The sequence below is a fragment of the Zingiber officinale genome, chromosome 7A (genome assembly GCF_018446385.1).
Source record: "Zingiber officinale cultivar Zhangliang chromosome 7A, Zo_v1.1, whole genome shotgun sequence".
Lineage (NCBI taxonomy): Eukaryota > Viridiplantae > Streptophyta > Magnoliopsida > Zingiberales > Zingiberaceae > Zingiber > Zingiber officinale.
In genome coordinates, this window is record NC_055998.1 from 127,152,094 (window position 1) to 127,168,738 (window position 16,645).

General features: G+C 37.8%; 1 protein-coding gene across 1 annotated transcript; it reads right to left on the minus strand.

Annotated features, from left to right (window-relative positions):
* Positions 1–236: 236 nt before the first annotated feature.
* On the minus strand, positions 237–7,568 carry LOC122002449 (annexin D5-like). Its single transcript, XM_042557626.1, has 6 exons — positions 7,189–7,568; positions 6,196–6,341; positions 4,859–5,074; positions 4,008–4,223; positions 3,816–3,905; positions 237–685 (listed from the first exon to the last, which is right to left on the minus strand). The coding sequence occupies exons 1-6, from the start codon at positions 7,262–7,264 to the stop codon at positions 482–484; spliced, it is 948 nt and encodes a 315-aa protein (XP_042413560.1). The 5' UTR covers positions 7,265–7,568; the 3' UTR covers positions 237–481.
* Positions 7,569–16,645: the final 9,077 nt, after the last annotated feature.

A 16,645-nucleotide genomic window follows, 5' to 3' on the forward strand; every position in this document is an offset into this window, starting at 1 on the left:
AGCTTTTGATGTGGCTATGAAAGGTGAGAAAAAGTATATATGAAAAGATTGAACGGTCGCTGATTGAGTTATATATCGTGATAAGCAATTGACCAGGAATCCTATTGTCCAGTGATTCGATCCCACGGTCACAAGGTTGCTTATTATTCTAAGAAACACCTTCACGATAGCTTATTAATGCTGATGACTAACAAATCCAATACAAGACGTGCACTAAACAATTGATTTCAAAAGAGTGAAGCACAAGAATACACCATTGATACATAACAGATTTACGGGTTACATTCCAAATCACCACAAGTTTCTACTAAAGCAAAGACAAAATATGTACATCATAGGCATCTAGATCGAAACAATATTTGTCTGCACGCTTAAATTACCAATCATGTTTCAGGACTGACCCAACCCCAACACAATTTCAAATGTGCCAACTTGAAGACCAAATAACTATCACACATTATGCAAGTCTATGACAAATTATCTAGGCGTGGGAACCTACGAGTGAAAGGAGAAAGGTACGGTAATGACCTGACGTCTCTGAATGGATGGCATCGTGAAGGTGTTTCTTGTATTTTTTATGGTACTCGACCTTTATGTATTGCATGTCAATTTCGGTCCTGGTAACTACAACCCGCACGAGTGCAGTGTCATTGGTACCTAAACCTTTCATTGCCTTTCGAAGCACCTGGAAAACACCAATTGTAGATCAGCGTCATCATTCAGTAAACAGGTATATCATTATGTCAAATACCAAAGACTGGTGATTCATCGAACTTCATTTGGTTGTTATATCATTAAATCAAAATAAGTTTCAGGTTGGAGTAGTTCTACTCAACAAAACTGAGCATAGAAATTCTAATTATTAGCATCGTCAAAAGATGATGAACCTGGTTTTAAAGAAACATTAAATTATTTTTGTTCTAATGGTTCATACTGTTATAAGAAACCAAAAAAGAAAGAAAGTCCTAGGTTCATCGACATCTTGGACCTAATAGTTTCTGGCCAGGTGCCAATTAAAATAGTTTTTTTTATGGTTCAGGGTGATTTTGCACGGACTTTGGCTGCAAATTTCTCCCTAACAAAGTAGTGTTCTAGAGCCTAAGAGACACCATGAGGCATGCCCAAAGAGTGTTGAATACCAAAAGACAAAATGAAGAGATTTTCTTCTTGAGGAGAATTTTTTAGTACCCGGGAATCAATAAAAGTGGGGTTTTTTTAACTTCTCTATTGAAACTAAAAGAGGAAATTCAGGAGGACTAAGAGGTTTTTTACTTCTCTATTGAACCCAATCACATTGTTTATATAGCTAGTATTTTAGACTCCTAAGATTAGATATGTAAATTTTTATAATTTTATAACTGTACAACAACAACAACAACCAAGTTTTTTCCCACTAGGTGAGGTCGGATGTATGAATCTTTTTACGCCATTGAGCTCTATCTCCTATTATATCATCATCTATATTTAAATAAATTTTATCTTGTTTTATTGTTGCTAACCAAGTCTTTTTGGTCTTCCTCTTCCTCGTTTGATATGCATATTTATCATAGTTTCACATCGTCTAACTGGAGCATTTATTGGTCGTCTAAGTACATGTCCGTACCATCTTAAACGTGTCTCTCAGAGTTTGTCCTCAATAGATGCAACTCCGACTTTCTCTCTAATGCTTTCATTTCTTATTTTGTCCATCTTTGTATGTCCACACATCCACCTTAAAATTCTCATCTCTGCAACTCTCATCTTCTGCTCATGTGCTCGAGTCATAGCCCAACATTCAGCTCCATATAACATAGCAGGTCTAACTGCCATTTTATAGAACTTACCTTTAAGTTTAAGAGGTACTTTACGGTCACATAAAACACCCGACGCTCCCCTCCATTTCACTCATCCTGCTTGTATTCTATGTAAGACATCTCTCTCAATCCCTCCATCATTTTATAAAAATGATCCTAAATATTTAAATCTCTCGATTCCGGGCAACTCGTCCTCTCTCCTATCTTAACAATTGTTTCATTACTTCTAATATTGCTAAACTTAAATTCCATATATTCTGTCTTTAATCTACTAAGCTTAAAACCTTTCCCTTCGAGTGTTTCCCTCCAAGATTCTAGCTTAGCATAAACTCCTTCACGTGTACTGTATATTATAAAAATTTAGAATTAGAAAATTAACAATAAAATTATTATAAATTAAGAGTACATTAAATGGAATGTACCCATATGAGCTTTAGTTTTATTAGTGTCATTTGAGACGATCAAATAGTCTTAGATGATGAACTTAATAGCAAAGTAAATAAACTTAATTTTTTAACTATGTTCTACTGATAATTTTTTTAAAAAAAAAAATATGATGAGTCAAGTGTATTAGATTGGTGGAAAAAACATGTGTATCCTATTTTAGCAGCCATTGCTTATGATGAACTATTGATTCTCATGTTTACATTAGCGTGCAAGTCTTGCTTTAGCGCAGGTAACATGGTATTGGACGAGGAGAGTCGCTTAAAAGAGGGCTCATTGAAGATGTGTACATGCTAGAAGGATTAGCTAAATGTAAAGGAGTGTCTACTACATTAAGGCAGAATCCCAACGCTAGACTTAGATCCAACAAAAGTTTGTCCAAGTAATGCAGCACCAACCCAAGCACCACCAACATCACCCTCATCTTTACCGTTCCAGTTGCTAAGTATAAGGTAGAACAAAATTGATTCTAATCCATTCGAACTTTGAAGGTACTGGGGCATCCCAAGTGAAAGGCCAAAGCATCAAGTTTGGATTAGAAACATAATATTTTTTCCTCTAAAATTTTAATCTTAAGATTTAATATATGTACTTAAGTAATATTCAAATTATATGACATTATTTTTATTGTGTTAAAGTTAAAGGATGTAACTGCAAGATTCTAAACATTTAATTAATAAAATTTAGAGTTTCTTTTATCCATTTTTTTCCTTATTTTTAAATTTCCCTATTTTAATGTTTTCCTAATTTCTTTATCTTTGCAATATTTTCTAAATTATTTTTTAAAAATTCTAATTTTTTATTTTTTTATATAAAAAATGGTTCAACCTGGCTGGGCAAGTCCGTGCCAGAGTCCTACTTGGTATTGGCCATGAAAATTCATGTTAAGTTGGGCCCGCACATCACCTCAACGAGCCAATACATCGACCCATTTTTCATAATTCTCTATATGAAAATTATCCCAGTGCTACCTTGGCATCTATTTATTTGATTCATAACAATTTCAACATATTATTCATAATTATTGTGTTGATAAAGGAATAAGTAAAAATTATTAAGAAAAATAATTTTGTCAAAATTCATCTTCTAGGTTCATCCTATAACCAATATTTATTACAAATGGAATACTTATTTTGATAAACCAAGCATATTATAGATTTATTTCTAGAATTACTTTAAAATTTACTAATCAGCTCAAATAGCCTTTCTATGTGGCTAATTTAAATCATCAAAATACACTAACTCCTAAATAAAAAAGAAACTAAAATTCAATGTATCCACCAAGACCAAATAGCTACTGTATATGAATCCTCTTTCTCCTGAACCTTAATGACCGAAAGTAGAATCAAGGTTGATGCCACATAAAAAGTACAAATCCCTTATCATCTATGGTTTAGATGTGCATTTTCTGATAATCTAAATCTACAAGAATTAAGCTGAAAAGCAAACTTTTAAACAGTTAACTAAATTTATGTCCGATCAATAAATGAACACTAAATTATAATCGCACAATTCACAACAATGAGGTTGATCTTACAAATGGCATACCTTACGGAACTAAATTGAGCAAAAATATACCTTGGCAAAATACTTGGCAGGATTCTCTGCACACCTAAGAATTGTCAGAAGAGCAAATTCAAAAAGCCCAGATGTTTCACCCTTCACAGCCTACATTTAAGAAAAGTTTTCTTAATAGCCCGATATGAAGAACATTAACAAAGAAAGGCAGGCTCTAAGAAAAAATAAATTAATTAAGTAATAAATAATAACCTTCTCCAGCTTGTTCCCATAAGTATGATCATAGTAAGAAGCAACAGCTGCCAACTGTGCCCTGCTGCGTTCACTAAAAATGTGGATGAAGGTCTTTTCATCTGTTCCCAACCTTCTCTCGCCAGCTTTGAATAGATCTTTTGCATCTTTTGATGCCTTATGTGGATCAACCTCATGTCCTTCATAACGTCCTGTTCCAATATATGCCAGCAGTAGCTACAGGCAGAACAAAATCTTCAATTACATGATGGTTACAGTATATAGTTGCAATTTCGAATTACAATCAAACAGCTAAAGAAAACATTTTAAGATCATATTATATCATCTAAATCATCTGAGTTTGCAGATGGAACTAGGAGAGCTAACATAGCTAACATTGTTCAATTTTTCCCATTAATACAGTGAATGTATCATCACTCTTCCCAACAAAATGATTTGTTCTTTTCAAAAGGAAAATGATCAAGGCCTGATTCTTTCCAACAGATTTGAAAGATATAGTGAGGTGGAGAAAATTCCATACCATGGCAGAACACCAAATAAGTAAATTTTAAAAACTGCAACTAGATTTGTTCTTTGTTTGAACATTAGGTGCTTCAAAAATTAGTCAAGCAAATTTTCCATTCTTGGAACATTTATCAGCGCTTTATTCTTCATTGTCTATGGCACCACATAAAACATACAGAACACTATGAATAACTCACTGGAAACTAATGCTCAAGTTTAATTAAATAGAAAATATTTTTAACACATCGCAACGTAAAATAAATTGGATATACCCAGAAGGCAAAAAAGAAAATAGCAAAAAAAGGATACAATGTACAAATGAAAAGGAAAACTTAATCATGAAAGACCTTTTGGTGATCACCAGAGGCTTGATAACGAATATCGTGTTCTAGATGAACACCAAATTTGGCATGGTATATCTGTTTGATCGTCTGTATTTGTGAAGGTGTACGAGAACATATTATTTCAGTAGCTGCATATAAATCAATAACCCCACAGAGCGCTTCCCTCAGAACAGTTGCATCCCTACCAGCTGGATCAAGAATCCACAGCAGCATTGCTTTCTGGAATGGAAGTTATTAATCATAGCTATAATGTGAGGTAAAATAAGACAAGCTATTATGATATATGTCAAATCATATCTACATTGAGTAATTTCATTTCACCACAGGACAAAATAAAACTAAGGCCTCGTAGTAGTTGCCAACTTAACCCACGTACAGAGACAATTAAGAGATTTATAAGATAAAGCCTATTTTTCAAGTGTGAGAACAGTTTCAACATTGTTTTTGGCCATCACAAAATTTTATGTTTATGTGGGTGCAATTATTCTAGCATCTCGGGAATAATTTCAAAGCGAATACAAGCAAACATGGAGAATATGCAAATAGGGCATAAATTTGGAGTAGGTTATTTATAGTTACAGAGTAGACGGAAATAGCGAATCAATAAGATGAGATGAGAGAGCATAGAGTAGATGCCTGAAATTACAAATATTGTATAATAAGATGATATTGCATATGGGATTGGATTGATAGGCAATTAAAAGGTAATATAAGCTGTAATGACAGTCGAAGGGTGTGGGAGCGATCATCATGGCAAGGAGCTCAGACAAGGTGTGCTCCAAGTAGACTTCTAAGATGTGACATGAATGGAATCAAAACACACATCAAAGCAGGAGAAGTATAATAAAGGCATAAGTAGCTAAGGCAAGGTGTGGCTCTTAGTAGACTTCTAGGATGGAGACAAATGAATTGAAACACATACCAATGCGGAGAAAGTGTAACAAGCCCATAAGTGTCACTTAACTTGAATTAAATATTTACTCTTAATGAAACATATTTTGGTGAAATTGGCTTGGTTCTCTATGGAGCAATTTCAGAATGCGTGATCTCTTAAGAAGCTCCCCATCTTGGTATCAGATTCCACTATGGGATCAAATCGTGAGGCCAATAATATAGGATGTCAGTCAAAACAAACAATGCATCCGTGTTGGTGATTGTCAGAGTACATGGTGTGTTACATAAACAATAATAGAAACCACCAATGATGAAGGTTCAAGAAAGATGAAGCCTCAATCTATTTTAAAATCCCAAGATTAACAACTCTAAAAATAACAATTATCATTTTTGAATTTTTCTCACAATTCATGAAATATATGTTTAATAAAAATATTGTCTCGTGCCTTAAGGTTCCCACTGAGTTCTGATGATAGCCTGTTGGTAAGCTCAGCAGAATACATGGCTTTGTACTCCTGTTGAATAAGCGCACGCTGTGTTGCATCACGATGAGCAAGAATATTTATAACAGCAGCACTATCACAACCAAATCCTGTATGATCATTAAGGCATATACTCAAATAAGTATATTGTGTAAAATTGTATGGCAAAACCAAAGTCATAAATGCTTGGGCTAGTCCATTCAGATGTATGTTGGAACATTCGGTACACACACACACACACAAAAAAAAAAGTAAGCACTTAGAATAAGGATCACAACAAGGAAAATAATTTAGTAGAATGTAATCTGTTGACCTACAATTCAAAAACCAAAAAAAAAGAAAGGAAAAAAAAAGTAGCTAACCGTAACAAACCAAAAAATGTAATCCCCAGAATTTCCCATTGTATATCCAAGGGATAAAGCAGTTCTAAATCATCAAAATAGCAGCCACCTGCTTATTAATGTATAACTAACAAAAATACATATGACGAAGCAGAGAGGGATATACAAAAAATAATAATTAAAACCCTCTAAGATCACAGAAAAAGAAAAGAAAACGAATTCATTTTGCAACTTAACAATTTTATAATGAAATTTTAAAAGGAGAAAGTTATCCAGAAAGAACATTATTAAACTATAATTTCATTATACATTATTCCGCCTTATACTCTTGAAAGAATTGAGGGGTTTTGCACAGTGTTGGACATTTGGTGAAATGAATGATACAAGGTTCCAAAATTGTACCAGATCCACAAAATATAGACAGATCATAAGCACGAATCACCCAAAAGCAAACCAGATGACCGACACACCGAGCCGAACATTCAGTACCAAAAATTTGAAGCTAAGCAGAGACAAAAATAAATAAATAAATACTAAATAGTAGCGCGCAACCCCCAAACAAATGGCTCTCGAGAATATCAAATCGAGGAGAAACGGGAAAAATTGATGGGATTACCTTTGAAGGCTTTGTAAAGATCGATGGCGTCTTGGCGAGGGTTAGTGAGGAAGGGGGGAACGGCCAGCGTCGACATGATCGGTTTTCCAGGTACCGGCGTATCGCCTCAGCTTCGCTTCACCGATACAGATAAGGACGAGAGGACGGGTACGGCCGTACCCTTCAAAAGAACTTGATGGCAATTTTCAGGGTCTCTCTTTTCAGGACGCGTTCAAATGGCGCGAGGCATCAGCACGTCTTTGACTACAGGCTACTCGTCTAGGTCTACATCTACATCCAGAGGAAGGAATTCGTCGACTAGCTGCAGTAATAATGGCGAGCGAGTTGTCCTTGCGGAGTTGCGGGGCCGCGGTAGGATGCCAAACGGACTGGTGGGACGGCCATTTCGTAACCGAGAAGAGAACCTACCTTTACTTGTCGCGATGGCCCCGCAAGCGGCTTAATATTTAAGCCGCGAATTTGATTTTATATCGAATTATACTCGTATATTTATTTATTAAAATTAAATAATCACGTGTCGTAATTATAGTAAAAAATAATTAAGTTCATATCAGAGACTTTTCACAATTCATTCTCCGTTTGTGTAAAAAGAAAGTCACAATTTATAATTAACCATCAAATTAATAATTAACCAGAGATGAGAGGAAATTTTTTTCCAATAGATTATTATAATAAATATATTATCCTTTAGTCAGTTGGACAATCAGAATAAAGCCTAGCCTGACCTACCAATAAGAACCTAATGTAAATTGTCCTAAATTTCTTATATTTTTTATCAAATTGAAAATATAAAATTAGTGATGAATAATCTTAATTAGAGTCTTCAAGTGTTCAAGTGATCTGGTATAGTCTTGTACGAGTTGTAGTGAGGATTCTCTACCCGTAAGGAACTACGCGAGTTAATAAGAGTTTGAGGATTGATTCACGGATGGATTGAGGTTTCGTCCACCTTACAAATACTGTGGAATAGGAGTCTTAATCTCCGAATCGCGTTAAACAAACGTGTATTGGTTTACTTTCTTGTTTATTGCTTTCTTTCCTTTTGTTTGTTAGTATTTTTGTTTTCGCTGCAACTAATAATTGTAAGAAACTATTCACCCCCCCCCCCTTTTAGTTGGTGTCAAGGTCCCAACACCCCCCCCCCCCAAACGGTGCTTTCAGCTTGGTCACGTCGCCGACCAACTTCACTCTTCTCCAGAGAAAATCACTGATAACCATAACTGTTAAATGGTTTAGATTTATTTCTGGGATCAACTGTAATTTTTCAGTTAATTGAGGATCATGATATACTATTAGATGTCACTCATGACTGATTCATAATTAATGGTTAATTAATGACGATCAACCTAAATTGGAAACGTATTAAGTCACATACACTATAAGTATATCTGAAAAATTTTAAATAAGTTTGAGAATTAGATTCTTTGATTAAGAGAACTAAGTCTGGTAGAACCAAACGAGAAGTAAATATGGAATATATTTATTGGACTAGAAGCAATGGTAGGTCATGCCTCTTGTAGGTAAGGTTAGATCCCTTTTGGTTTAGTTATAAATTAAAAATAGTTTGATTTAATAATGAATCAAGAGTGGTTTAGTTTTAAACTAAGTTGGTTTGGTTTTGAATCAAATTTAATGATAGAGGATCAGGTTACTATTGGGTTTTAGATTTGGGAGATGACTTGCTCCTTAAGTCATTGTGAAGAGATATATATACCTCTCCATAAGGAGAAGAGATTGATTTTTTAATTCATGGGAATTAAACCTAATAATGATTATTTTTTTCTCCTCTCCCTCTTTGTTGCTACCGATTTTGATGCTGACGTCACTTGTTGTCAATTTTAGCGTCAACACCACTTGCTATCAATTTTAGCGCCAATGCCACTTGCTATCAATTTCAACGCTGAGGCTCCTTGTTGTCGATTTCGGCACTACTCCCTTGCTACCAATTTCAATGTTGATGCCTTAGCTGCCAACAGCCATCTGTGCTTCGGATAGCAGCAAAGGTCGATTTCGGCACTACTCCTAAGGGTGTTAGATAACAGCAAAGGTTGATGTCCACCCCTTCTTTTGAGCCGGCCAAGTAATTGGTCGGACCTTGCTTTATGTTGTTGGGTTGCCCTCGCTGCCAAACACAAAGTCGAGTCAAAGTTTCCTCCATCAGATTGCATCATCTCTACGTTTGGCTAGTACCAAATTAGAGATGAAAACTTGTGGCTTAACGAAATCGTCTCAAAAACATTTCGGCGTGGATATCGATAGAGGCTAGCCTTATGAGGCTGGCTAAACGCTCTCTTCAAAGTTTGATTACGGACTTGAAAGTATAATTTCTTTATGAGAGTTTTTAATTTGTGTTATGGTTATGTCTGCGCATGTGTATATCATGTATGTGTGTTATGCACATGTTGTAATAATTTAGGAAATTATTATACTTCCGCTGCATGTTTTGTGAAATAAATTTTTAAAACACCCATAGAGACACCCAACAGATAGTACTTTAGGCATACCTCAAAAAGATGATTCATCTTATGTTATGTGGTTTAAGAAGGATCAATGAGTCTTGACTTGATTATTCTCATCAATTACTCAATCTATAACACTTGATCCTCTTTTCAAGTTTGAGAAACTCTTGATCACTCTTTTGCATCTCACACTTGATAAGGCCCTTTTGTAGAGGTGATCTCCAATTAGTGTGAACCGCCTAGCCCTCTCCCTAATTAATCGTGTCTACTCTCGATCGGCTGGCTTATTGCTCGACCGGAGGAACTCGATCAAAGGTGTCCTCCAATCATTTGAAGTCCCTCTTTCAATTGGCTCTCGATATAAGCCACCAGCAATACCTACTCGATTGGCCTATATAGTACTACGTGGGTTAAAAAACTTGCTAATTTTGCTAGCTCGTTTGCGTACTGATTCTTTGTTCGGGGGATTTTTTTAGAGCATTACTTCTTGAAATCCGGGCTTCAACTTTTCAAATGCCTCAGCCTATAATCTTAGCCTATCATTGTTTATTTTGAAAGTCCCTTACAACTACTGTGTCGCCAATTAAGAATCCAAGTCGATAAAGATTCAGGTGGCTCCTACGTGCTTAGCCGCTTGCAGCCTGACAATCAACGCCTCGTACTCTGTCTCATTATTCGTGGCCCGATAGTCTAGCCGAACGAATAGCTGCATTCAACTTCATGTGGTGATATCAGAAGTATCGTCACTGTCCTGCCTGGTGGATGATTCGTCTACATATATTTTTCAAGTTACCTCCGACTCAACATTCTATACCTCCGTCATAAAATTAGATTCTGTGGATGACAAGTACATCGAGAGTGGCTCGCCAACGATGGGCTTTGCTAATATAGTTAAGGAGGTTAAATGACTCTTGAATTCCTCTAGTGCTTTATCACACTCAGCGTCCCATTGAAAATTTATAGCTCAGCACAGAACATTGAAGATCGGGTGACTCCAATCGAATGATTTAGAGATGAACCTTGACAATGTTGTGATCCACCCAGTCAGTCGTTGAGCCTCCTTGAGGTTACGTGGAGGGGGCAAGTCTTGGAGTGCCTTCACTTTGCTTGGATTCACCCTGATCCCCCACTCGGTAACAATGTAACCGAGGAAGCATCCGCTCCTTGCCCTGAACAGGAACTTGTTTGGATTGAGCTTGATTCCATACCTCCTCAGTGTACAGCAGGTTTTCTTGATATCTGCACAGAGGTCAGTGGCTCAAAAGGATTTTATCAGAATATTTTCAACGTATACCTCCATGTTCTGGCCGATCTGCCCTCGGAATACCTTATTCATCAGCCTTTGGTAGGTGGCTCTCGCATTCTTTAATCCGAACGACATCACATTATTGCAGAAGGTCCCGTCAGCCATGATAAAACTAACCTTCTCCTGATCTTCTCTGGCGAGTGGGACCTAGTGGTAGTCCTGATATGCATCCAACATGCAAATCAATTCACAGCATGGCATCGAGTCTTCTATCTAATCAATATGCGACATCAGGTAATAGTCCTTTGGATAGGCCTTTTTTAAGTTTTGAAAATCAATGCAAACCTGTCATTTATTACCTAGCTTGGCGACTAGCACCACATTAGCAAGTCATTTCAAAAATTGTACCTCATGTATGTGGTCGACTTCCAACATCTTTACTTTTGCTCTAATTATCTAATTTTGCTCAGAGCTGAAATCTATGTTCTTTTATTTCACCGACCTTATGTCCGGTCGGGCATGCAGCTCATGTTGGGCGATGGTCGGTGAGATGGTCGGGATCTCATGCGTCTCCCATAAGAACACATCGTGATTCTGCCTTAGGCAGGCAAATGATCTCTTTCTTCTGTTTTGCACCCAAATTGGTTGCAATGAAAGTCGTGGCTTCCGGCCGGCTAGGGTGCACATGAACTTCTTCTTTCTCGTCATAGACCAAGGCGGGAGGCTCTTCCAGAATTACGTTTACCTCGAGCCGTGGAGTCTTTCGCGCAACCCATGACTCGGCCGTTACCATCTCGACATACCACCGCCAAACCACCAGTTGGTCGCCCTTGACTTCCCCTACCAAGCTATCCACAGGAAACTTGATCTTCTAGTAGAACGTGGACACAATCGCTCAGAACTCATTCAACGCTGGTTGTCCCAAAATAACATTGTAAGCGGACGGGGCATCCATCACGATGAAGTTCGTCATCCTCGTCCTTTTGAGTGGCTCCTCTCCAAGGGATATGTCCAGCCAAGTCTGACCGATTGACAATACTTCGTTGCCCATGAACCCGTATAAGGGAGTTATCATGGGCTGCTATTCATTTCGATTAATTTACAGTTGATCGAAAGTTTTCTTGAAAATGATATTCATCGAACTGTCTGTATCAACAAAAGTACGGTGAATATTGTAATTAGCGATTACCGCTTTGATGATCAATGTGTCATTATGCGAGACCTCCACTCCCGATAAGTCTTGAGGACCGAAACTGATCTCTGGTCCTTCTGCCACTGCTTTGCTGCATCTGACGGTATGAATTTCTAACCGCCAAGCATGTGATTTCCAAGCTTGGTTGGAGTCATCGTCGGTCAGTCCTCCGGCAATAATCCCAATGTTGCCCTGACTAGCATTGTTACGGTTTTCTTCCTCCCTAGCTGACCGGTGTTCCCATTCAGCAGACGCTCGGGCAGGCCTTTGATAGTCTCTATGCTGATATGACTGTCGGTGCTCTTCAGTCGTCGGCCTCCTCTCTTCATGCCACCCTCTCGCTTGTTGGTGATGGTGTCTATCATGCGAGGGGATTAGTGGTACAATCTTGATGAAGTCAATAGGCGGGGCTTTGATTTGTAATTGTAGCAATCTCTAGTGTTGTGCGTGGTTGTCCAATAATAGGAGCAGAAAAGCGGAGTCCACAATTGGGTCTCGGTGGGTCTCCCTCGCTCGACCTCCATATGTTAGACCGCATGGATCCCAAGCCCTTGGTGCTGCTGCGCTACTCCCGCTCGGGGCCCCTTGGTGGTTGATGTGCATGGGTCGATTGGCCTCCTAGACAGCGATTGGCTAGGGGATTACTTTCTTCCTCCGAGTCGCTTGGGATCTCTTCGATGTTAATGTACTTGGTAGCCCTCTTGAGCAAATGATGGAAGTCTCTCGAAAGCCTTCGATCATCTGACCGGAAGAATTCACCCTCTACGAGTCCTTGGGAGAAAGAGCTTATCAAGATCTCCGACGTGGCTGATGGAACTTCCATAGTTATTTGGCTAAACCTTTTAGTATAGGCTTGTAGTGCTTCCTTGGGCCCTTGCTTAACCGCAAATATGTTGACATTGGTCTTCTAATGGTGGTGACTGCTTGCAAAGTGTTGTAGGAACGTCGATAGAAAATCTTTGAAGCTTTGGATGGATCCAATTGACAACCTCTTGAACCACCTCTGCGTTGATCCGAAGAATGTGGTAAGGAATGCATGACACTTAACTCCATAGGTGTACTGGTGGAGCGTTGCCACATTATCAAATTTGATGAGGTGATTTTCGGCCAGGTGGTTGCACTCCGCTGGACAGACTATGCCGCCGCTCGTCTTAATTGGTTTACTTTTTGGGTTGGGGTCTTTGACTGTTCTGACTTTGACCTCCACGTCTACTACTTTTCTTCCACTTTAACCCACTGGTGGGGCCCCTCTTCAAAACCGCATCAAGTGTTATAAAAGATTTGATTCAAATTTTCCAAAAGGTCCTGCATTATCAAATCAATATCTACCCTCCTCACAGCAATCTACATCTCAATCAGGAGCATTTTCTCTTTCCATTCCTCCTAATACAATTTCATATATTCTTGGTATCCTGCCACATAAGGTCTTGGAGTCAAAACTCGAAGTGTCTGAGCATGCCTCCCCCTTGCCTTGCCACCTGCACTAATGGCTAGTAGGTACCCGTGATTTACCTCCTTCGTGTTGGCCTAGAGACGAATTGGCGAGGGTGTTAGGGGCAAGCGAATCACCTTTTTGTCACATATATTCTTGGTATCCCAGGATAACACCTGAATTCTAGAGTAATTCATCATATTCCACAAGAGTACAATATTCCCATGGAAGCTTCGCCACATCATGGTCCTAATATGGTGTAAAAAGATAATGACTCAAGATCCCGTGACAGAACATTTTTACTCCGAGGAAACATTAAAGTCAGTCTTCTTATTTTTTTTTTCTTTTCTTTTAAAAAAAAACTCCTCCTTTCCTGGTTTCCTTTTTCTGTTTCTCACTTATTATTTTTACTCTTCTAAAACAAAAAAAAAATAGAAAACTTTAAAAGAATCTTCTAGCCTTTCCTTGTTTCCTCTTTTGGAATTATCTATTTCTCACCCTTTTTTTCCTTATTTTTTTCTTCTCCTTCCTATCTTTTTCTTTCTTCTTTCAAGAAATCCAATAATAGTGAGGTTCAATCCCTCTGCTTTATTATTTCTCTTCTTGTTTTTCCCATGGCAAGAGCAACATCATTACCTTCTTAATTTCATGGACAACAAGTTTCGTCCCTCTTTTTATCTCTCTCCCTTTCTTCTCCTTCTCCCTTTTCTTATTCTTCTAACAATGTTGGCACCAACAAACCTTCTCCTTCTCTTCCTCCTCTCCTCTTTAACAATAACTTCTTTGTAGAAATCTTTCCTCCATGAGTGTTGTCTCTTTTTAGTCATCTTCTAACTAGTCAAATAGTAAGTTTTTTCCAAGTTTTGCTTAGCATGCAGTCGTAGATTTTCTTCCTTTCTAATGCTTCAGCATATTCAGCCATCAAAATATAGCCTTCTTTCTTTGTTGCACTTTTCTAGAGATAAATCAGATTCCAGACTTCAAACAACATCCCCTCATCTCTTTCTAGTTGTTGTCTTCTTTCGTCAAAGGCAAAGTTCAACAAATTTATTATATCATTGATCGTACTTGTGACCTTTGCTTTAGAAGATTTGATTGATTATTGACAACCAAACTCAATGTTCAATATCTCCTATTGAGTTTGTTGAGGGTAATAACAACAAAGTTAGCAGTTCAAGAGATTCATAAATTAGTTTCAATTACCGATAATTTACAATGTCTGGATTGCAATCCAACCCATATTTATCATTATTTATATATTTATTATTGTCATAGATATCTATAATAATATATTGACCATATTTATAATAATATATTACCATGTTTATCATTATATTTTTCATATATTATCTTGGCAATATGTATAAATAGATTTATTAGTCTATGATAATAATTATCAATAATAAAGAAGTAATTGTCTTCTCTCTATTTCTTTCCTATGTATATGTGCTTTCATATTATATATTTCGACACTTGCAAGTTTCGAAGAGAAAGAGCCCGAGCAAGCAAAAAAGGGCACCATCAAATTGACATCATCTATGGAAAACTCTTACAAAAAAGCTATGATGGTTCAAACTAGGAAGACGATGATGGAGTAGCCATCGGAGCATTTAGCAAGGTCATCCCAGCCCCCATTGCCCAAGACCATCGAGGGTGTCGGGATCTAATACCTCAAGAAAGACTTTCTTGTCTAGTGGCTATTATCCTAAAAGAAACCGAAGCTCCTCGTTTATCAAAGGAAGACGAAGTGGTTTCAGTGGATAGACTTTCTGTGGTCATACTAATAGCACATAGTTCCAGAGGTGATATCTCTAGATATCGACTAAACAAACGGTCTATCAACAATGTGTCTATTTTACCGATGTCGGTGGCATATCGCCCTAATAACGTGCCATTGTGTGATGAACTTGCAAGAACTTCATTTGCTAAAAGGGTGGCTACTCGATAGGTCCCCTTTTCTGAAGACATTTTGAAGGAAGAATTACTCAGATATTTTCAACCATTGCATATTCCTAAATATAATAGCTCTTCCGATCCCGAGGATCATTTATGCTCATTTGAGAATGTCGCTTTATTACATCAGTATATGGAGGAGATCAAATATCATGTCTTCCTCATGACCCTGGTGGGACTGGTTCAACAATGGTTTACCATGCTGCAACTTGGATCTATGCCTTCCTTTTAAGAGTTCAAGATCCTATTTCTCCACTATTTTTCTAGTTCCAAGAGGTATGCGCCCACCCCACTCAGCTTATTCAATATTAAACAAAAGGCTCAAGAAACCTTGCACCACTACATTCAATGGTTCACTCGTGCTATGTAGAAAATGTAAGTATTTCGGAGTAATTTTGATATGGTCAACCGAGTTAAATTAGGTCGTGTTTGTGTTTAATGTCTTGTGTCTAAGTGTGCAAGAACTTAGGAGCATAAGAAGTTGAGTGAAAGATGTAGCAGACAAGAAGGATAACACAGAAATGGAGCTAACGGACTTGGTGCATCCAAGTGATAAAAAGTTGTGGAAGAGTACACCGATGGACAAGAAAGACGCGTGCGGTGCTTCTAAGGGACGAGAAGTCGAAGCGGATGGTTGCTTGAGGAGAAGATCGGAAGATGGGTGCAGATGAGCCCAATTTTAGATGACTGAAATCACCTACATAAAGTTGCTGAAGTCTACCAACAGCTGCTCGAGGAAGGTGCCTTCAAACTGATGGAAGGCGCCTTTAAGTCCTCATAGAAGGTGCCTTCGAGTCCTCATAGAAGGCACCTTCGAGCCCTTATGGCAGGCGCCTTCAAGTATGTTGAAGGCGCCTTCAATGATCGTTAGCCGAAGATAAAGTTTTATCTTCGCGATAAAACTTGTCTTGTTGAAGGTGTCTTGGACCATCTTGGAGACACATTCAAACAACGGATAAGATTTTCTATGAGCTATAAAAAAGGCTCTGGAGCTAGAAATTAAACAACAACTAAACTACAAATCCTGTATTCATTTTCCTACTCTGTTGTAAGCTTAAAAGTATGTAAGAGACTACTCAGCCTTCAGCAAAGGAGTATTTTCTAATGGAGTTTTCTTCAACATCTTGGATTAACAACCACCTAGGTTGTAACCAAGTAAACAACTGTCTTACTTT